The sequence below is a fragment of the Erpetoichthys calabaricus genome, chromosome 5 (assembly GCF_900747795.2).
Source record: "Erpetoichthys calabaricus chromosome 5, fErpCal1.3, whole genome shotgun sequence".
In the NCBI taxonomy this organism is placed as follows: Eukaryota; Metazoa; Chordata; class Cladistia; order Polypteriformes; family Polypteridae; genus Erpetoichthys; species Erpetoichthys calabaricus.
In genome coordinates, this window is record NC_041398.2 from 245,197,763 (window position 1) to 245,222,062 (window position 24,300).

The 24,300-nt window shown below is 37.2% G+C and overlaps 1 protein-coding gene across 1 annotated transcript in view; it reads left to right on the forward strand.

Moving 5' to 3' along the window:
* The window catches only part of otud4 (OTU deubiquitinase 4), an 88,767-nt gene that overhangs the window by 26,139 nt on the left and 38,328 nt on the right, over positions 1-24,300 (forward strand). The window contains exons 5-6 of the mRNA XM_051928111.1: positions 1,100-1,172; positions 11,741-11,822. Of these exons, the coding sequence (XP_051784071.1) occupies positions 1,100-1,172; positions 11,741-11,822 (155 nt within the window). The remainder of the gene's footprint in view (positions 1-1,099; positions 1,173-11,740; positions 11,823-24,300) is intronic.

The window sequence follows — 24,300 nt, forward strand, 5'->3', positions numbered from 1 at the left end:
TGCAAGAGCATTTACTAAAAACTTAACTGCTTTGGAATTTTGTTTTTTTTAACATGTTATTAATGCATTTTATTTGAGTGACATGCAAGTTCCCAAAGTTGTTTCCTTGCATTTTTCCATTTAGAAAGTTGCTAAACTTTAGTGTGTAGTTCCTGTAGTTGTCGGATAGTGGGTACCAGTAGGTCTACATTTGTGTCATTTGTTTATTACTGGTATGCCCATCAGGAATTTCTTCAGAGCTGCCAGACACATAGACAATATAGCAAAATGCATCCATCCAGTCAGCCAGCTTGCAAACCTGCTTATCCTGATGAGGGTTGCAGGGATGGAAGCCGTAGCTTATCCCAATTGCATCAATTTGAAAATAAGATATCAATGCCTTAGGGCTAGGGTTGTGCTTTAATCACCATAACTTTACATTGTACTGACAAATGCTTACATGATGAATGTACTGAACAGTTTTAGTATGTGCTTTACAATAAACCAGTTCAGTAGAGCACATTCAGTAAAGATAGAAAATAGATTAAAGAATTTATAACTAAATGTGTTTAATATCTGTTATAAAAGTGAGACTAAATAACTAACCCAACTGTTTGTTTTGATGACTTCCAAATTCTCTTAAAATGCACTCATTACAGATCACTCAACCTTATTACATTTTAATCCAATTGAACAGCACTTTATATGATATGTAATATGTAATTGTTCAGATGTAGTTGATGTCATCTTTGGCACTGTTATACAATGGAATTATTTGAATCAAGGCCTAGTGCAGGGTTTACAAAGAAACTGGAAGTGCTTGCCCGGGGAGTGTTAAAGAATGTTGCTGCAAATGTGTGTGTTTATTAAGCTTAAGAATGTTTTTTGTTTCCTGTTTTCTGTTTTACACTTTATTTTCTACAGTAAAAAATTCTCTAAATCTTTAAGGTATTGTTGATATCTCTACTCTTGTTTGCCAGCAATATCCAACATGTCTGAGGGCATATACAAGTAATGCAAATACTTGTAATTTCAGTTTGTTGATATAGTAACAATTGTAAGAACAATGTCAGACTCATGTATGTTTGTGATTTTTTTTCCCTTTCTTTTGTCATTATAGGCATGACTTTATTATTTTCCAAGAGCCAGGAAAGCCACCAGTAAATGTGACAGAAAATGAATTCCCCAATAAGGTAACTATTCTCATAATGCAGAGCACAGCAAGATTTACATTAGTTCATGAACTTAAGTGTTTGCTTTGCTTCTGCGTTCATTTGACAGAAAGTGTGAGATTTATTAATTTGTTGGTCAATTATGTTAATCTGTAGAATAATCTGTAATTTAATTTATTTTCTATCAAACTCTGTAAAATCTGATGCCTCAATCAAATGATTTCCTGTAACCTCATGCATTGTGTGTGTGTGTGTGTGTATATGTATGAATATAATGTATGTATGTGTAGTCATGTGAAAAAAGTACACCTTCTTATAGTTCTGTGGTTTTACATATTGGGACATAATAAAAACATCTGGACCTTACCAGGTTCTAAAACTGTTTAAATCTAACCTCAGGTGTAAAACAACACACAGCAGATTCCACTGTCAGTATTTATTTAACAAAAACTAAGCCAAAATGGAGAAGCCCTGTGAGAAAAACAAGTACACGGCATAATTCAATAACTTGTAGAACTACTTTTAGCAGCAATAACTTGAAGTAATTGTTTTCTGTCTGGCTTTATCAGTCTCTCACATTACTGTAGAGGAATTCTGGCCCACTTTTCTTTACAACTTTCTTTGGTTCATCGAGAATTGTGGGCCTTCATTTATGCACATCTCTCTTAAGGTCCTGCCACAGCATTTTAATTGGGTTGATGTCTGGACTTTAACTGAGCCATTGTAACACCTTGATTCTTTTCTTTATCAGCCATTCTGTTATAGATTTGCTGGTGTGCTTGGGATCATTGTCCTGTTTCATCGCGCAATTTCAGTCAGGCTTCAGCTGTCAAACAGATGGCCTCCTCTTTGACTCTAGAATACTTTGGTATACAGAGGAGTTCATGGTCGACTCAATGACTGCAAAATTCCCAGGTCCTGTGGCAGCAGAACAAGCCTAAATCATCAGGTCTCCACCACTATGCTTGACAGTTTCTTTGAGGTGTTTTTGGTTTTCGCCAAATGTGGTGCTGTGCATTTTGGCCAAACATCTGCACTTTGGTCTCATCTGTCCAAAAAACATTGTCCCAGAAATCTTCTGGTGTTTCTCCTGGCAACCTTTCCAAACAAGCCACACTTATTCAATCTTTTTCTAATTGTACTGTCATGAACTTTAACATACTAACTGAGGCCTGTAGTGTCTGAGATGTGGCTCTTGTAATTTCTCTGAGCATTGCACAGTCTGTGCAATGTCCACTCCATGGAAAGTTGGTAGTTGTCTTGAATGTTTTCCACTTCCAGCTAACTATCTAGATAGATGCTCTGATTGATCGACTGCCTATTGGAAATGGACAATTTTCACTAAAAAAAAAAAAAACTTAATCTGTGAAAAGGCTGATCACCAAAACTGATATTTTTAGCACCTGCTTTTCTATGCTTTATGGTAATTTAGTTGCAGTTTGAGGGAATATAGTAGTTGAGGCAGTGCACCTCTTTTTTTATTTTTTCCTCCCCAGCAAACATCCTGTAGTGTAAACAAACAGCAGCAAGTGAAGTCTTGTTTTATCAGTGAACATTACTTTGTTATACAAGGTGGAGTAATTAAAAAAAAAAAAAAAAACATTAATCGGAAATGTATTTCTGTGCAAATAGACAAACAGCAAGAAAACCTCCTTTAAGGAATTCAGACCTTTATTTTGTCCTTTAATTTAAAACGGACACCACTTGAGTTTGGATAGCGAGCTTGTTTAAAATGCAGAAGCTTACACTTTTAAAAAGAAAAGGTAAAGATGAATTTGAAATTGGTGCTTAGTAAACAAATCAGCTTTTTTTTTAGTTTTATTAAAAAGATCTGTACTGTGTTTATTATTTGTTGCTGTGTGTCATACAGCATAAATTTTGGTAAGAAACAAGTACTACATAATTAAAATGGCAATTCATATTTTATAATTACACCTCAAGAATTGTGAATGAGTAGCTGATACACTGAAGGAAAAAACATCTCTATAAATATAGTTAATGTATATTTTAACAGCAAAAAGCTGTAGTGCAATTAATAACTTAAAGTGACTAAAACCTGTAAGAACTTCTATAAATTTACATTTAACCAGTGTTTAATTGCCAATATCAAACAGTATGTGTGTTTTTATGTGTATATGTGTGTGTGTGTGTATATGTGTATATATATGTGTGTGTGTGTGTGTATACTGTATATATATGTGTGTGTGTATATATACAGTAATCCCTCCTCCATCGCGGGGGTTGTGTTTCAGAGCCACCCGCGAAATAAGAAAATCCGCGAAGTAGAAACCATATGTTTATATGGTTATTTTTATATTGTCATGCTTGGGTCACAGATTTGCGCAGAAACACAGGAGGTTGTAGAGAGACAGGAACGTTATTCAAACACTGCAAACAAACATTTGTCTCTTTTTCAAAAGTTTAAACTGTGCCCCATGACAAGACAGAGATGACAGTTCTGTCTCACAATTAAAAGAATGCAAACATATCTTCCTCTTCAAAGGAGTGCGCGTCAGGAGCAGAATCTGTCAGAAAGACAGAGGAAAGCAAACAAATCAATAGGGCTGTTTGGCTTTTAAGTATGCGAAGCACCGCCGGTACAAAGCTGTTGAAGGCGGCAGCTCACACCCCCTCCTTCAGGAGCAGGGAGAGAGAGAGAAAAACAAACAGTCAAAAATCAATACATGCCCTTCAAGCTTTTAAGTATGCGAAGCACCGTGCAGCATGTCGCTTCAGGAAGCAGCTGCACAGAAGATAGCAATGTGAAGATAATCTTTCAGCATTTTTAGACGAGCGTCCGTATAGTCTAGGTGTGCGAACAGCCCCCCTGCTCACACCCCCTACGTCAGGATCAGAGAAAGTCAGCGCAAGAGAGAGAGAAAAGTACGTTGGGTAGCTTCTCAGCCATCTGCCAATAGCGTCCCTTGTATGAAATCAACTGGGCAAACCAACTGAGGAAGCATGTACCAGAAATTAAAAGACCCATTGTCCTCAGAAATCCGCGAACCAGCAAAAAATCTGTGATATATATTTAAATATGCTTACATATAAAATCCGCGATAGAGTGAAGCCGCGAAAGGCGAAGTGCGATATAGCGAGGGATCACTGTGTGTGTATGTGTATATATATATATATATATATATATATATATATATATATATATATATATATATATATATATATAGTATAAAATATGTGTGTGTATATGTATACTGTGTGTGTACAGTAATCCCTCCTCCATCGCGGGGGTTGTGTTCCAGACCCCCCCTGCAAACCCCCCGCGAAAGGTGAAAATCCACGAAGTAGAAACCATATGTTTATATGGTTATTTTTATATTGTCATGCTTGGGTCACAGATTTGCACAGAAACACAGGAGGTTGTAGAGAGACAGGAACTTTATTCAAACACTGCAAACAAACATGTCTCTTTTTCAAAAGTTTAAACTGTGCTCCATGACAAGACAGAGATGACAGTTCCGTCTCACAATTAAAAGAATGCAAGCATATCTTCCTCTTCAAAGGAGTGCGAGTCAGAGAGAGAGAGAGAAAAAAAAAAGCAAACAGTCAAAAATCAATAGGGCTGTTTGATCTTTTAAGTATGGGAAGCACCATGCGGGAAGCATATCGCTTGCAAAGGAGCCACATGTAAGCCCAGCAAAGAAGGGAGCACTGTGAAGGTAATCTTTCAGCGTTTTTTGAGGAGCGGCCGTGTCCTCTAGGGGTGCGAACAGCCCCCGTGCTCACAATATATTTGAGGAGTTTTATTTAATACATAATACGTGCTGTGGTTGGGTAGCTTCGCAGCCATCTGCCAATAGCGCCCCTTGTATGAAATCAACTGGGCAAACCAACTGAGGAAACGTGTACCAGAAATTAAAAGACCCATTGTCAGTAGAAATCCGCAAACCAGCAAAAAATCTGCAATATATATTTAAATATGCTTACATATAAAATCCGCGATAGAGTGAAGCCACGAAAGTCGAAGCGCGATATAGCGAGGGATTACTGTATATGTGTATATCCATATTACTAACCGAGAATGGTAAACCGGATGGCATGGACGCAGGTACACGGCGATGGGACCATGAGATGTACTGCGCAGGCGCGTACAGCTCAACTAACGGAAATAGCAAATAAAACAACTGCCATATTGTGAGTGGCACTACTGCGGAGTGAAGTTAGGAATAATGTGCTGCTTGGGATTGTACAAACCGCTGAACGCTTTACACCAAATTCAAACGCAATACAACTCAACGATACACACACGAGCCCACCTGGATAAGATCAATGAACGCAGGCACCTACAACAAGCGTCAGAAACTGCGGAAGCAAAGCAGGCATGGGTTAAGACACTACGGGGTCCTCAAAGGTCCACAAAGATAGTACGGAATATATAAGAGCACACCGATCAAAAAAAAAAAAAAAATCAATCGTGTACAAGCACATAGTACACACAAATCACGTGCTCTCAGCGCATAGAAAGCGTATAAGGACAATACGGAGAATAGAGACCCAAAGGCATTGGAGAGAAAAAAGGCAGATAAGAGATTATGAAAGCAGTGGAATTCCAAAGGCTCAAACGAACGATGGCGCGATACACATACAGACAAAGGTACACAATATGAAAGCAGTAAAATTCGAAAGTATTGTAGCGTCCCACCCAGGTTGAGGGCTTTTTGTTTTTAAGTGCATCCACTATTAATGAACATTCGTTAGGATTAATGAATATCATTTGCTGTCATTGTCATTCACTTAACTTCCCTGAAGAAACAACTGCCAATACAACTAATGAGTTTACACGTTGTTGTCAAATGAGTCAGGTTAGATTGCCTCCTTTAGATGAATATCCTGAATATCTACAGATGTTTCTAACTAACAATGTACCCGAACTTCCTTTTTTCGTCATCTACACCTTTACAATTCGATATATCTCATACATTCATCAGTGTATTTCGGGTTACCCAACCCCGGGGGTAGGCGAGCGAAGTCCCCTTGTAATATATAAATGAGAAATGGAGAAAGTACTTTTTTTTTTTTTTTTATTTAATGAAGCTTTGTTTCAGATAGGTACATTACAGAAAAAATGAGACAATATGACAGCAGTAATTAAAATTATGGATACCAATTTTTTAACATTTTATTAGTTAAAGTATGTATTTTAAGGAAATTTAGTTTATTATTTTATGGTCTTTGAACAAAAGCCTACAGAATTTCATTTTGTTAATAAAAAATGAGCAGTTAACACCTGTGGTCTATAGTTTGATTATAAAAATGCACGCAGGAGCTTGGTGTAAAATGTTTTTTAAAGGGATAAAGAAAAAAAATCAATATCGGAATTGGCCGATCAAGTAACATGAAAATTGGTAATTGGTATCTGCTTTAAAATCCAAGAGAGAACCCAGAAAAAAGAGCCATTGCTGCACTTAACTTGCTGTGGTTGTCCAACAACATGCACTGAAAATGCAGAAGTTCAGAGAGATGATTTGCCACAGTTCAGTAGCCCCTTAAATATTTCCTGGATAATGACTAAGGCTCTACAGACTTCTCTTGCAGTTGTTAGTACCAGTGCAGTGTTTCCCATAGAGAAAATTTTATTAGTGGACGTCATTGGTTGGATACTTAGAGTGATGTTGGGGTCAATAGTAGCAATACATATTTGGATAATGTGAAGCATATCTTTTTACATCAAAAGGGTATGCATACAAATTTTAAATATATCATTCACAAATGTAATGGACACATTTTTTTTAATTGACTCTATTCTAGCATGTTGTAATAAGTAAGGGGTCAGAGCAGCTCTCTTTGAATTGTCACTCGATGGATGATGTATTGTTATTGTCTAAGGACAGTGTTAGATTTATGTCTTGAAATTGCTAAAAATCTTACCATTCTTTTGTAGCCAGAGCTGTCATTTTAGGTGAATCACAGTGTGAAACTTCAAGATTATTTCTTGAGTTTTCACACTGATTCCATGTCTTGTATTGCACCACACGTTGTACAAAGTGAGCATCATTTTGTGGCCTTTTGATGTAAAGGATGCTGGAATAAGCACAGAGAAGAAGCACACACACACACTCAAACCCACCTTTACACAAGCTGATTGCATTGGACCTCATTTGAAAGTTTGCATTGATTTAATAAATTCAGTTCACTTCATGTTGTCATGATGTAATGCCTTTACCCACTCCTTGGAGTCTTGCTGCCTATTTATTACTGAATGTCTGATTGAAATTATTGGAGAAGCTTACCTAATAATTCAGTAGTACTGGAAATACTGTAAGGTTCATGGATCAAACCTAAGGAAAACTGAAAATGAGTGGCATAATACCAAGGATGTAACTGATGCTCCCCAAAAAACCATTCTTTCAAGATAACCACTGACTTCTGCACAATCCAGAATGTTTCTCCTAATGCCAGTAGACCAGTGTGACACAGTTTACAGTGTTTCCCACAGCATTCCAGCGAAACAATCCTGATGTTGATGCATCTGTGCCTCAGGCTTAAGTGTTTCTTGTGCTTGGCAGCTTAAAAGCCAACGCAGCTTGCAGGCATTGAGGAAGCAATGAATTCTGAGCTCAAGCTAAAAGAAAAAAAAAATAGTTACAGTAGTAAAATGTCACACTGACCTTTAGCCTTGGACATGAGTAACCAAGTGGCTGAATACCCGTTTGTTAAAATGTGTAAATAGTAGTTGGCTTCTTGGTGCTGTCCTCATTTGGCTGGAGGGAGTCAGAGCTGTTCACACATTTCTCACCTGCTGAGCCCGACTTTAAAACATTTTTTTAAAGCAGTCCACAAACCGATTATCTATTTTGCTATTAAAAGCTCAAGAACCTCTAACCCCTCATGCAGAAATGGTATGTTAGTGGCATACAGGCACATGTCTATTGGAGCTATGTCTGATCTCAGGAGGCATTGTGTTCTATGGGGAATACTCAGTGCCTGGAAATGCACTGTGGAAAGGTTATTCCATTTATAACACCACCGCAAAATTACAGTGGTGATACATTAACCATTCATAACGTAAATAATTTTATAGTTAGCTTGAATTAAGTAATTTTTCATTTTACAGTCCACAGCAGTCAAGTTACCATCACTGAATAACAGCAGGGTGAATATTGCTGTAGCGGTCGGCACACTTTCTCTTTTTGTTCACCATAACGCTGTCAGTGTGTTGGTTGTTGTCTTTTCTGGGTGCTGTTGAAGTTGCAGGGAATTCCCAGGCAGTTTGGCAGTTTTTTTAATCCAATATGTTTGTGGTTCTGCGGTGGTGCAGTTTTCAAATGTCAAGGTGGACTTCTTTGTAAGTTTAATATGATACGGTTTTGTTACAGTAAACTAATTGGTGTTTAACTACGGGGCATTGACTCCAACTAGAAATCTCTGGAAGCAAAGAACTTTCTCAGCATTTCATCTGGAGAAGCACAAGATGTACTGTTGCTTAGGGCTGTGTGATATACAGTAATCCCTCGCTATATCGTGCTTCGCCTTTCGCGGCTTCACTCCATCGCGGATTTTATATGTAAGCATATTTAAATATATATCGCGGATTTTTTGCTGGTTCGCGGATTTCTGCGGACAATGGGTCTTTTAATTTCTGGTACATGCTTCCTCAGTTGGTTTGCCCAGTTGATTTCATACAAGGGACGCTATTGGCAGATGGCTGAGAAGCTACCCAACTTACTTTTCTCTCACTCTTGCGCTGACTTTCTCTGATCTTGACATAGGGGGATTGAGCAGGGGGGCTGTTCGCACACCTAGACGATACGGACGCTCGTCTAAAAATGCTGAAAGATTATCTTCACATTGCTACCTTCTGTGCAGCTGCTTCCTGAAGCGACATGCTGCACGGTGCTTCGCATACTTAAAAGCTCGAAGGGCACGTATTGATTTTTGATTGAAAAACAAACTCTGTCTCTTTCTGTCTCTCTCTTTTTCTCTGCTCCTGACGGAGGGGGTGTGAGCTGCCGCCTTCAACAGCTTTGTGCCGGTGCTTTGCATACTTAAAAACCAAACAGCCCTATTGATTTGTTTGCTTTTCTCTATCTCTCTGACATAATCTGCTCCTGACGCACACTCCTTTGAAGAGGAAGATATGTTTGCGTTCTTTTAATTGTGAGACGGAACTGTCATCTCTGTCTTGTCATGGAGCACAGTTTAAACTTTTGAAAAAGAGACAAATGTTTGTTTGCAGTGTTTGAATAACGTTTCTGTCTCTCTACAACCTCCTGTGTTTCTGCGCAAATCTGTGACCCAAGCATGACAATATAAAAATAACCATATAAACATGGTTTCTACTTCGCGGATTTTCTTATTTCGCGGGTGGCTCTGGAACGCAACCCCCGCGATGGAGGAGGGATTACTGTAGTGATTATTTTGACCCAAAATGTGATATATAATATTTCCCAATATATTCTTAAAATGCCTTAAATGAAGATCAGCACCTTAGAGACATGTGTATACATGTTTTCTGTACAAAGTCCAAAACCTTTCCTTTTAAAATAACAATTTTGTGAATAGCTATACATCAAAGAAACAGCTCAATATCATGTTTAGTTTACAACCATTTTTGTTTTATATTTCCTCTACTTATGTTTGAGTTTTCATTGTATGTATTGCATATGTGTCTCACTTTGACTGTTATATATAAGCAAAGACTAAGCTTTTGATTCATTACCGCACTAGTCACTGATGAGTACAGCTCAGTGCAGTATTATCATCGGACAATTGGCCATGCCCTCCTGCTGCCATCATGAAAACTGGCTACTATCCGCTCGGCTGCCAGTGACACCGCTATGCCTGCTGTGGTCAATTTCTGTAGATAATTTCTATTAATAACACTTTTAAGAAAGAAGGAAAAAGCAGAACAGGCTCTTTTTCCTTTGGAGACTGCATTCCTTATATGTGGGAAGTGACATACTTCTATAACTGTCATGGCCAGTACGATTTTTCTATACTGTGGTGTGCTGGGCTAGTAACATCACTTCAAGAGATACCTATTGAGTCAACAAGCTAATTTAAAGGGCAAGCTCAGTTATACAACACACTCTGGACACCCTGGTGATTGTAGCAGTGATGAGAATTAAAACAAAACTGAGTGCCATTATGAACAATTCTGCACATCTTCTCTCTGAGATTCCAACATTGAGGGCTTTCAGCTAACAAATTATTCAGTAAATATGTCAAGAATTGCTACTGGGGCTCCTTTATACCAACAAACATTATGCCTGCATAATGCCTCACTGGGACTATGACAGCAAAGTCAGAGCTTTTCTTTCCTGTTATTTTCCTTCCTTTATACTCATTCTAGTGTGTGTTAAGTCCATTTATTTATGTTCCTATTTATTTATTTATGTAAAAAACCAAATACCCCCTGAGGACAAATAAAGTTCTGTCTGTCATATAGTGCCTTTCACATCTATCTATCGTATGCCATGACAGAGTGAAAAGAATGTGGAAAGTGTCAAATAAATCAAACTTAAAAATGGTCACTTGCATAGCATCTTTTTTTTAAAAAAAAAAAGAAATATTCACCACTGTTCTCTCATTATCCAGAAAATATTACCAGGCATTTTCTTACCATGTAAAAGTTGTAATTAATTGTTTAATTGGATAATATAAAACCAGTCGGTAAGTGCCCACCTCTAGTATTTGTTCAGTGATACGTAAAAAAATATGTACCCTGGAGGATATATGCCATAGGTGATATTTAAAACATTTAGTTGAATTAAATGTTTAATAAAATTTAATATGTTCTATTTGAAACTTAATACAGTATTTAATTAAACATGTTTGACAAAATGCATGCCATGCGGGAGGATTCTTAAACAGAGAAACCATAAATGGAAAACCTAAACTAATAAATTACACTTTTTGTAATGCTCAAGTGATGGTCATGACCTCAGTCTGTGTGAAATTTGTTGATAGCTTTGGAGGTTAGTAGTTGATGTTAGCCAAAAATGATAGCTGGTTATGCAGAGAAGACCAAAATAATATCTCAATGCTCGTATGTGGCGTTGAGCAACAATAACCTTTTGTTTGGATGACTAAAAGTTCACATACCTTTTTCCAACAACATGAAAGTGTTGCTTGTACTATATTTTTTTTAGTTATTTAATCTGATTCAGTCTGTTGTAATTGGGATAAATATCAAATCAACAGGCCAGATAAATGCAGGAATACAGCTCATTTTGATAGACTCAGCAATATTTTCATTTTGCTGTAATTTAGTTGTAGCTTTACATAATTACATAATGAGTGTAGTTGACAAGCGCTGAATCTCCCTGTGGTGAGCCCACCCAAACAATGGGCCACATTCTCCATGAATGTTCCCTAGGCCCTACATGTACCAGTGAAGATCTTCAGGATGCTAATGATGCTGCTCTTACCTGGATACGGCAGAGGTGTGATAAGATATGATAAGTACATAATTAGCATCTATCCTTTAATCATTTGTCATTTACAAGTTTACTATACTATATATTCAGTCATTCTGTTGTTGAATTTGATGTCCTGCTGATCTGCTATAAAGTCATCCCAATATGTGCAAAGCGGTCTTATCTATAAATCTGACTTTCCTTCCATGCCAGGTTCAACTGTGCTTCCTTAATGGAAATCACTATGACAGCGTTTATCCAGAAAAGTACAATGAAGCCGCTGCTTTGTGCCAGTGTAAGTGCATTGTTTGTGACTTTGTTTTATATAACTGAATGTTGTCTCATTTAAATATAACGGTACATTCCTTATCCATTGAATAAAACACTACAGTGCTTTACCATTGCAGAGCTGTAATACAGTTGTTTTCTTAGCATTTTAATCAGCACCTGTCTGTCGTCTGTGGGGACTTTGCATGCTCATCTTGTGCCTGTGTTCGTATCTCTGTGTACTTCAGATTTTATCTCGCACCCCTATTCCTGGTTTAAGTTCATTAAGTGATTCCAAATTGCCCCTTTGTGAGTGAAGTTTGAGAGTCTGTAATGGACTGACGCCTTGATAATGGTGCATGAGGCTGGAGTCTGCACAGGTTCTAGCACCCTGCAACCCTGAAATGGGTAAATAAGCGGGTTTTAACATATCTGGTATATGATTAATATTTTTATGTTGGTGTGTTTTTATGGGAATTAAACATAATGATTACTGTAGTTTTTCACCACTCGACAACTACCTTGGTGTCCTCATCACTCCCCTTGGTGTGTCTTTTATTAATATGTATGCAGTGCTGTTTGTGTGGGTTAGATTGGTATCCCTTCAGTTTTCAAAACTGCAGCGCACATCTTCTGTAAATGTGACCTGAGGTCCCCGGAGATCATATTTTTCATCTTTTAGAATGGTTTCTTTTTAGGAACTTTAATATACTAAGCAAACTGGAAAAGGTTAAACCACTTGTTAAGCCTGATTTGAGGCTTACAAATTTGTAAATTAATAATCTCATCAACGCTGTGGTGGGCTGTTCCCTTTGGGATAAGTAGACATGATCTTCGCAGGGCTCCATATCTTTATGTATGTGTAGACAATGTAATGGTTTTTAATTGGATATAGAGAGCTCAGAAGAAACCATTTTTCTTCTCGGAGAGTAGAAATTCAAGACTAAGTTGTTTATGTAACTTTGGACACATTGATGAATTGATGTCATGAAGGCAAATAACTTTAGTAAGCCTACTACCAAATATGGAACATGAAGTAAAATTTCAGGAGCATTGGCTTGGAAACATTTACTCATGACTTTGAAGAAAAACATGCGGTAGAAAAGGTGTTGTTTTAGCTGCAGAAGAGAAGCCTAACTGCATTCTAGAAGACTTGTCATTTTTTGTGATTAAAACATTTATTGGCTGTAATCATATATAAATGACCAAACATTTTTTTAAAACAATATATAGATGAGAGATTAACCTCGTCCATCCCTGCCCTGTGAAGAACACTGTTTAAAAGATAAAGGGAGTGCATACATCTGTAAGGGAAAGAGGTCCCCATCCGAACAGTAAATTAAGATCCAGCTGTGCCCCTCACCAATTGGTGAACGTCTAGCAACTCGCATGCTTGGTGACAGGCAGTTTTTCCTAATGTTAAAGCTAGAGCTCCAGAGAAATCATTATAGAAAGATTTTCAAGAGTCAAGAGAGAGGAAAGTAGGGACTTAGTGTCTTTAGTAGTATTGGTGTCCAGAAAAAATATCCTCTTCTGGACTGGATTAAGGAAGAGAAAGCAAGGAAATGTCGAGGAGAAGGAAAATGTGGGGTGAAAGTGGAATTGATGTGAGAGTTTTGAAACAAAAGACCAATAGTTAGTATTGGGTGTAGTTCCAAATTATGGCATAAAGTTCAGGAACACATAGGGAGCAGTAAATACACTGCAAAACCGTTAAGAGGGCTTAGATCAACTATGATGATTACTAGTATGCTGTTGATTAAGATTCTTGGAATGCAAACTGATATCCTGAAATACCATTTTTAAGAATAAAGCGATGCAGGATGGGTCGTCATATTGCCACATTGAATGCAAAGGTAAAATCTTGCCCAGTCAATGCTGGGTAGTCTTCTGTCCTTGGGACCCCTGCGGATTTTTTTTCTCCTGTCTAACTGGAGTTTGTTTTTTGTGTCCTCCCGAAGCATCTGACCTTACCTTGTTTTGTTGTTACTTATTCTTTAATATTATTGCCTAATTTTAATTGATTTTTTTGTCTTGTAACTTTCTTTATCATCCTGCAAAGCACTTTGATATACACTGTTGTATGAAAATGTGCTATATACAGTAAGTAAATGTTGTTTGTTGTACAAACAGTGGTAACTGCCAGGGGAAGTGGTGAAGATAATGACACACCACATGCCCAGAGAACTGAGCAAATTTGAAGATTAAAAAAAATTTAAAGAAGAGGAAGATCTGAAGAAACTGGATCTTGGTGCCTTGGTCCCTAATTATTAAAAAATTATGTTAAAGACTTGAACTAACAAGCAAGATGGAGATAGGTTTTTCATTGATACACAGGGGGTTATTGTGAAAAATATAGATATGCAGGTGCCAACTTGTGGTGGAAGGTAAGTGCTGTTCGACTCAATTTCGTACCTTTAAGGCAAAGAACTGGAGTTAAAAAGGGAGTTAATGAGTGAAAGGATGAATATGGAGAAGATTGGTGAGTGAGGGTCCAGAGTTGGTGTTTTGGAGCCAGGATGGAATATTGGAAGGAGAGGGAAGCCAATTCCGCATAGGCGCAATGATATAATTCCAAGTTTGAAAGAGACTCTTCCCCTTTTTGAGCCGGTCACGGAACAGGGTAAAAATATTTAATGTTGGGTCTCTTCATTCCAAAGAAAATGTCAGAGAGGAGAGCATCGGGGAAAGTTTACATCAGAAAACTGAAATGGGGAACAATATTTATTTTAATAATGACCAAACAAGAGCAGACAGATAGAGGGATATGTTAACAGGGTGGTGAAAAAGCCAATAATCTTTTATAAGATATAGCGATAATTGGAGAAGACTATATTCTGCAAAAAATTGAAAATGTCTGGGATCGAGATACAGTGGAACCTCGGTTCACGACCATAATTCTTTACATAACTCTGGCCGTAAACCGATTTGGTCGTGAACCGAAGCAATTTCCCCCATAGGATTGTATGTAAATACAATTCATCCGTTCCAGACCATACAAACTATGTAAATATAAATTTTTTTAAGTTTTTAAGCACAAATATAGTTAATTAAACCATAGAATGCACAGTGTAATAGTAAACTAAATGTAAAAACATTGAATAACACTGAGAAAACCTTGAACAACAGAGAAAACTAACACTGCAGTAGTTCGTGCTATAGCGCTACCAACTGCTGGCTAAAAACACTTTTTTTTTTTTTTTTTTTTTAATGAGTTTTAAGCACAGGGAAAAAAATGAACATTTGAAAAAATCCGTAATTTAATAAGCCACCAAGAAAAGTAACATTGCAACAATGCACGCTACGAACCAATCGCTGTAAACAGAAGTGAAAACAAAATCAAGCCCAGTGCATTCTTTAACTGCCTTTCCTACCTTATGCGTCGAGCCCTCTCTCTCTCTCTCACGCTGCCTGTGTTTGTGCATGTCGCACTCTCTCGCTCTCTCTCTTGCTCGCTGCACAGGAAATGCACAGGGAGAGACTGAACATGTACAAACCGAAAGGGAAACTGGCTTGTTCGTATACCGAGTGTGTGGTCGTGAACCAAGTTTAAAGTTTGGCGAACTTTTTGGTCGTTAACCGGTTTGTACGTGTACCGAGACGTTCGTGAACCAAGGTTCCACTGTATTTGGATACATTTGTTTTGTTGATGGAAGAAGGGAGAGAGTATTACTGACAAAGGAAAAAGTTGATTTTAAAAGATTTCGGCCCATTTTGTAACCTGAAACCACTTCACAGTCCCGAACAAACTGCATAAGCTGAATCTGAAGGTGTGTTACCAAGGAAAAGCACAATATGAAGGATTTTTATGCAGGACTCCATGAGTGTTTATAGAGGTTGTTAAGTCTACATTGCAAAGGTAAAGGCTCAAGAGAAAGATTTGAAAAAGTGAGCAGATAGTAGACACCCTTGTCTAGCTCCTGTGTGAATTTAAAAGGACTGACATATTTGAATTACTTAAAAAATGTTGTCAGTGGAAATTCACAGAGGGATTTAATCATATTGATAAACTCTGTATCAAGCTCCTAGAGGCCTAAGACCTACCAGAGAAAAGTCCATATGGTCAAATACCTTTTCACTTTCTAAAGAGCAAAGGGATGTTGATGGGTGTCATCTGGTATATGACTTACAGTAGAAAGTACTGAATGCTGAGAAAAACTTAAAGGAATATGCCATCCAAAAATGTATTTTTATATGTTGCTTACCCCATGTGACATTAATTGTTTAAAATTTTGTTTCCCCCCACCACCGTGGATGTTTTTCACATCATTTGTTGTTCAGAGTTGGTCACTATTGAGTCCCATTCATTCACAATGTTAGTCATGTACTTTTTCCAAGAACACAAGATTAATCATTTTTCTTGGCCATCAACAAAAGCCACATGGGGTAAGTAACATTTAAAAAAAAATATTTGGTGGAGTATTCTTTTAAGCCTCACCACATGGTCGCAGGGTTAGAAATATCTCATATTGTGTTTTTGTCAGTCATAGGCATTACGGTTTGGATCAGGAGGAATGAGCAACTTGTATTGCTTTGAGTCTTCCCGGTTAAAAACTATTGGTTGTGGAGCTAGAAATAAGAACTGTTTTTTAAACAATGTCCTATTCTGCTGAAGTATATTTTGTTTAAACAAAAACAGCATATTAATTCTTTAGTATACCCCTTTTTTCAAATCATTTTTTAAGGGGTCTACGTGGTAACCAATGTGATGAGAGTTTGTTGTAGGAGATTCAGTGTACAAATAGGTGCTTTCCGGTCACATTTCCAGGTTCATAGTTATGTGTAATAAATTGTGAGAAGAGACCCTGTTAAAATTGACACTGAAGAGTTCTTTCAATTAAACAGTGAATCGTGGATATAGACACTGGTGGAAACTAAGAGGGAATATATTTAGGCTGAAGTGAACAATGCAAGTCTGGAATTGCTACATCATTTAGTTGAAGTGAACACCTTAAAAATCTTTTAAAAAGTATCTGGATGAGACATTATGTCAACTTGGCTATCTGAATAAGCTTGGTGAACCTGTGGTCACTTCTCATTTATCAGTCATTTTCTACCCTTTTAAGAAGAAGGTTCCCTTCTAGCTAAAAGGTGCATCTCCCCTACTGGGGTCACCTGTCTATTAGGCAGCTTTTTAATGGTTTGTACAGCAGAAGAGGAGCCTGCACCAACCTGGTTACTTGGTTTCCCTCTCTTCTTACTGGAGTGCCAGGGAATGGGTAGATGAGGTAATCTTGGTTGGCTTTTTTTAAAGGCCTTTTAACAGCTTCTACTCCTTACTGACATTAGCTATTCACATGTGTTAATCGTTTTCTTAGTTTAACCCACTGATGACTCTCCATTATATTTGTGCTGCCTAAACCGTGTTGAAAAATGAGGTTGTAGTAGGGGCCGTGTTTTGTCTGGGTTGGAATGAAATTGGGGTATGCTTACTGCTGGCCTAAATCCTGAAGGTAAGTGTGTCTCACTTTCTAAAGATACTACTTTTTTTCCCTAACCTTCCTCTGCTTTTTTCGTTTGCCTTATGTTAAACGTTTTACACATGTGACAAGTTTGAACTTGATTGGATTCTGGTATCACACTCTGTTTCATGTGATTTTAATGCAGTGAAAAAATATCTGTTTTCTCTAAAGTTCTAATTCTGTCCACGTAGTTTATGGATTTTTCTTTTTATAAAAGTAAAGTGGTCAAGAGTTGTGGAGACATTCCAGCTATTCACCTACAGCTTGTCATTGTTTAACATCCACATTACCCTTTTCACAGGATTAGATGAGATAATGAAGCATGCATCATCTTGGATTTTATTCACTTCCTCTGATTTATCTTTTATTTTTTCCAGTGCAGAAAATCAAAACTTTGGTAGTTTAATTTTATAGTCTCACTCTAGATAGACTCAAGGTGGTCATTTGGATTGTGGGGTAAAGGTTATGCAGGAGTAAAAGTACCATGCAAACGATACATCAGCAGGAAATTAAAACCAGGGCCCTTATTTATCAAGTGTCTCAGAACTACTCTTAGGAAAAAGACTACTAGTCTGACTAGGATTAAGAATTTGTCCCACTTCAGAATATGATCTAAGAAGCATTTATAAAGCTCCCTACACATGCTCTCAGCAAGGATCTAGAGTTCACATTTAAGAATTAATTATGTCGCAATTATACGGTAGCCCAAGATGTAAAGTGGTTCTCATGATGACACTTTCTAGTTTTCTGATACACAATGGCTTCAGCACAAAGAATGTCCATAATAATAATAGATAAATGAGTAAAGCACAAAGTAGAATATTAAGGATAAGTTAAATACACATTTTTTCAGTTTTACAGTGCAAAGAAACTGTCTACATGGTACATATTAGCAGGTATTTGTTAATCGCCCTATGGTCAGTTTTGCCACACAGGTTAGTCTTTCTTTTTTTTGGTGTCTTCATTGTCATTATTAATTGATGGACTATTTTTTTTTTTTTTATTCTCTGAATCTTGTTTAAATAATACCTACAGCAATATGCTACTTCCCCAATGATGGTCAGGGTAATTGGATACCTCATATGTACTAATTGGATGATTTGTTTGTTATTCCCTGTTCCTCTTGTGTCTAGGCCATAAAATATTGTTTGAATATTATTTAGGGAGAGGGTTGCCTTGATAGGCATTTGGATCATCCAATCTGTATACTAGTGCAATTTTTTAGTGTGAAATTATTCTGGCTAATAAGAAAACAAAAAATTCTTTGTACATCATCTGGGCACATGTTGATGTCAGTCAGTGAATTAGTACATTTGTGATTGGGAGGAAAAAACTATGCTGTGGACAGAAAACTCAATTAAATTAAATTCAGATGACCACTCCAAAACCTGCAGTCACTATAGTATTCCAGAACAAAGTCCACCATTATCTGCTATAGCACAGGCAATTGGCCCAAGGCTTCATTCTGAACCACTTTATAATTAGAATAATCCAATAAAAAGTCATTTCTTTAAGAAGGTTTAATTGATTTTTTTTTTATTCATTGCTATACACTTGTATTCTTTAATTTCTGTTTTTTTCCTTCACCAGCTTGCCAAAAAATAGAGATATAAATAAATCCACAAATAGCTGGCCGACTTATTTTTCTCCGTATGTGTGCCTGTTACAATAACAATTTTTGGAAATGAATAAGCCATAGAAATTACTAATTTGCTTTAGCTACGCAAAACATTTTGATGCTGTCAGTAAAGTAGAACCTGGAATGTTGGAGTTGCCCAACAGTTTGAGATGAGAGCACTAGTAAACCACATATAACATATTTCATTAATGCCAAGAATTGGTCTGTTGTTAAGAGAATATTTGGAATGAGTCAGAAGCTACGGTGGCCATCCAGAAGCTGGATTTTCTATCCATGCTTATTCATTTGGCATGGTGTAGAATTGTTTGCAAATGTTGTGCTTTGGAAATCATAATGCATTCCTTATCACAGTGCATTGGAAACATTTACTGATGAATATAAGCTGTTCCTAAAATTCTGACAGCTTTAGAAAGTAAATATTTCCCTGCATCTGAGCTGCTAAAGAGCTCTCACTTTGAATCTGATATCTTAATATTCTATGAGCAAATATTCAGGATGTACTCTGGTTAGGCTCCCATAAGTAAGTTAAAACTTGCAGTTAAAATATGGTTGTCTTTTTTTTTGAAAATCTGTCTACACCAGGGGTCCCCAGATCCAGTCCTAGAGGGCCGTAGTGGCTGCAGGTTTTCAGTCTAACCCTTTTCTTAATTAGTGACCTTTTTCTGCTCCTAATTAACTTCTTTTGAATTATTTTTATTTGACTTGCCCTTGAAGACTCAGACACCTTAATTGTTTCTTTTGCCTTAATTAGCAGCCAAACAATGAGCTACAAAATGAACCAAAACATGACCAGCAAACTATGTCTATCATACAATATCTGAAAAGAAAGAAAAGTGAAGGTCTCAGGAATGTTGATCTGCTCAGGTCCACAAAACATTTTAACAGTGCTCATGTATGCTATTGAACAATGAGAGCAGCAACAAGTCACGGTATTAAAGAACGGGTTTAATTAACAACAAGACTTGGCGCCTAATTAAGCAACTGGTTGGAGTGAATTTGGTTGGAGTTTGAAGCCGTGACTTAGCTGGTCTCCTGTTGGCTCACTCACTTCACATTTGATTTCTATTTGGGAGCCATTTAAGGAAAGAAATGAAGCAATTCTTGGGAACAAATCGCTAAAAAACAAGTCAATTAAAATTAATTCAAAAGAAGTTAATTAGCAGCACAAACAATGCATTAATTAAGAAAAGGGTTAGAATGAAAACCTGCAACCACTGGGGCCCTCCAGGACCGGAGTTTGGGACCCCTGGTCTACACTATATGCTGGTATGGTGGTCACCACTTAACAAAATCCATCCAATTAGTGGTGAACTACATTATTTAAAATGGAAACCATTATTTGAAATAGAAATCATAAATGAGAAATGTGAATGTAAACATACAATCCATTATTTGCAGAATTTGCTAGTACTAATGAATGTAGTTTTGTATCTTTTCTCCAGTTGAGAAACAGTTCTTTCTTTTCATTTCAGAGAATTTAATTTGGTTTAAGAAAATGTCATATTCCTCACATGATTAATTTAAATGAGCAAAATTAAGGATGGTCTATAAATGTATAACAAGTGAGACAGCTGCTAGGTTGATGCTTGTTTTGGAATAGACCCAACTTTGGAAAGAAGCTTCACCTGAAATTAAAGCATGTTAATGTGAAAGACAGCTAATTCAGTGATTACAGTGAATCAGGACGTTAGTATTGTATGCTGTTGTTTCCCAAGATATTCATATAAAAAATCAGGTATAAACCTTTTTTTTGGGGGGGTTAGGGGTTTCAAGCCTTCATCTGTTATGCACCTAAACTTTGGAATTTACTTCCCATCAGCTTTAAGCACCTGGAGTGTTTAGCTGTCTTCAAATCAAGACTTAAAGCTTTTTATTTTTACTTGTGAAAGTTTTTTAACTCTGTTTAGGTATTTGAATGTCATTTATTATATATTTTTATATCTTATTCTATTTTATGTACTTTTTATTTTAGCTTTGATTTTTGCCTTTTAGTATGTTCATGTGCTTTTATGATGTAAAGAGTGGTGAATACTGGCTGTGTAAATGGGCATTGAATCCTTCAAATTATTCATAGCAGTAGACATTAATCATTCATTTATTTTTATATGCATACTTTCTGTTAGTCTTTGTAACAAGGAGCAAAAGCAGCAAGGAATAAAGTATCCCTGTCAAGGAGGAGCCGGACTGCAGTTCATCAGAGGGCACCTTCATTCATTCTCCAACAAATAAAAATATTACTATTGGCATGTCTTCTGCTCAATTCTGGTCCAGAGTACAAGTACCAACTGTGCTCACATGTTTCTAAATAAGTGAATAACTGTTTTATTAATACTTTGTCTTGTATTGTGATCCATAAAAAAGATGTTCTGAACATCCATCCGTTCATTTTGTGACTTATCTGATCCAAGGCCTATGCTAGCAGTATTGGAACAAGTGTTTGAACTGGGCACCATTCAATCGCAGAGCACAATTTCGTTTATGCTGGGCCAGTTTGCCATTGTTGGTCAATGTGATGTTCACACCTTTGCAATGTATGAGACTTTGGTGCTAAGCAACATTTAGGATAAAAAAATAGTTTTAGCTGTTTGAGATTTGTATGGGGTTAATATAGTTCTTGTCCTGGAGAAGACATTTAATTCTTCTGAAAGATTGCTTTGGCCATCTATCTTCTTATCGTCTCTTTCTTCTTTGTCTTTCGGCTGGTCCTGTTAGGGGTCGCCGCAGCAGGTCACCTGTTTTCCATAATTTCCTGTCCTCTGCATCTTGCTCTCACATCCATCACCTGCATGTCCTCTCTCAACCCTTCCATAAACCTTCTGTTTGGCCTTCCTCTTTACTGGCAGCTCTATCCTTCTCCCAGTATACCCAGCATCTTTCCTTTGCACATGCCTAAACCAACGCAATCTCACCTCTCTGGGTTTCTCTCCAAACTGTCCAACCTGAGCTGATCTAATGTGCTCATTTCTAATCTTGTCCATCCTATGGTACATTTATGCTTTTATTAGTGTATCCTCATGTATTTCTTAAAATGCAAAGACTATTTTGAAATAAAGCATTTCTAGAAAAAGGATGAGCCCTACAACCCCTTCCTCCCAGGTCTAGGTTAATATCCTCTTATTATAAATATTAGTTTCTCATATATTGAAGAGAGATTAAGTTTTTTTGTGTGAAAGTAAGAAAATATTACATATACAACTTAAATATAAAACCTAATCAGTCCCACACTTGTATTCCTGGCCAAAAATCATATTGAAAGAATGTCAAAGAGCAAGTATTTCATAAGTTTCCCTTTTGGCCCCTTCAGCATCCAGTAAGCGCTAATGTGAACTAAATCAGAGGCTCTCAAGTTCAGTCCTGGGTAGTCCCCACTGGCTACAGTTTTTTTCCCATCCAGTTTCATATTGAAAGTCATTTTTACCTTTTAATGTATTTTTTATTCGCTATCTTTTTATTTATTTTGCATTCAGGAAAGTCCATTAGTGCTTGATTTGTATTTATGTGAAATGAAATGTTTCTGTTGTTTTTACATCCTTTAATGTTTTTAACACTGCCATTTTTTTTAATTCACTTTTTCTGTGGGGTTGGCGCTGCTAATTATATCTGAACAGCGGCAATTAACGACAAGCACAGCAGTCACCATGGCAAGCGACGGTTACTGCTAAAGGGCATTTATTATATTGTTATTCATTTCTGTGCCTATTAGTAAATAATGTAACCAGAAAATGTAAAAAAACAAAACACCAAAAATACAAAAAGTTTGTTTGCTTTTAAAATTCTGCTTCATTCAGTAAAATAAATTACCAGTTTGTAATTTCTGAGTTGCTGCATAAAATATGCAGACTGGAAAGTGACTCCTTGCTTAATGGACTGATTACAAGTGAAGGTTGGTTGGAATGAAAACCTGCAGCTATGGAGAGAGGGCAGTGGCTCCAGGACTGAATTTGAGAACCACTCAAGCACTGGTCTAAACCTTTTTGGTGTTGTGAACCACCCAGGGGCCTTGGTTAATTTGAGCATGATCGTCTGAGTGGTGTCCCTCCACGACCTGCTACCAGCATAATCAGTAGCAACTCCTGACACACTGCCGACAGCCCAAGACCCAAAAGTGGGTTGTGACCCATTGGTTGAGAAACACTAGTCTAACACTCGAGATCAGTCACTAGGTTACTCCTTATGGCAGTGGTTCTCAAAGTTCAGTCCCAGTAGCCCCCTTGTACCTGCAGGTTTTTGTCCCAACTCATTTGTCTCTTAATTGGACTCCTAATTGTGCAAGGCAGTATTTCCCCGTTTCTTTGTTTTTTTTGTAACCATCCAGAAATTGCAAACTGGTTCAGCTATAATTATACTGAGGGTTATGCATTCACTCTTTTTCCTTTCAGTATTTTTTTTAATTTAATGTTTTGATTACTTACTGTGGACACAAGTGGGTCACATTCAAGTAGCCGCTCATTTCAGAGTCACTTACACTGATGTATGCTCTGCTAAGCATTGTCTGTATTTTGAAACAAGTAAGAAAGCAAATTCCATAGAAAAGGTGAGCTAAAAATAACAAAACTTATAAAGATGCAGGAAAAATACAAATGTTTCTTAATGTCCTATAAGTGTACATCTGTCACCAATGCACTTTTCAAAATGCAAAATAAAAGGTTTGGCTAATTAAGCAATGAGATCAATTAAAGACTGGCTGGAACAAAAACCTGCAGTCACAGGGGGATCCCCCCCCTGACTGAACTTGACAACTTCCTTATGGTATATGGGATTGAAGTCTTAAATTTGGTTTAGGGTTAGCCGCTTATTTAATAGAAATGAGAAGGCACTATCATTGGAGTCTGTCCTCCTTATACTGACCAGTTTTCTGTGAACCTTAGTTTCATGTAACATTCTGTGTTCCTGAATGCTTGTTGCTTTGACCTGCTCAAAAACGTTTATATAATGACTTTCATCACTGAACATCACACCAGACAACAGTCAAGTTCAGAATGGCTATACAGTTGTTCACACATTTTTATGTGTTGGATCATGGACAGGGTAAGTGAATGTGTTAGGATCACCTAGAAATCCAAGGATGGCAACTCAACAGGCACACCTAACACCTGAGCCACATTGCCTTCTAGGAACAGTCATGCAGTAACTAATTTGTATTTTGTAACAGAATTATGTAGTCTCCGAATGTAGAGCTATGCTTGCTTACCCCTGCAAAATCAAGCCAAAAATGTTGAATTTTTTTTCACGAAGACTGAAGTCAGCAGGCATATCATGGCAGTTGTGTCATACAGTGCCATATGTATCAGTTTCATTATCTCTGTCAACGTCAGATGACCTATTCACATTGTCATCACTATCACTTCATTCAACTAATGGTTCAGTTTCAGTGTGTTATAAAACTGGATTCACAGCTTTTCGTT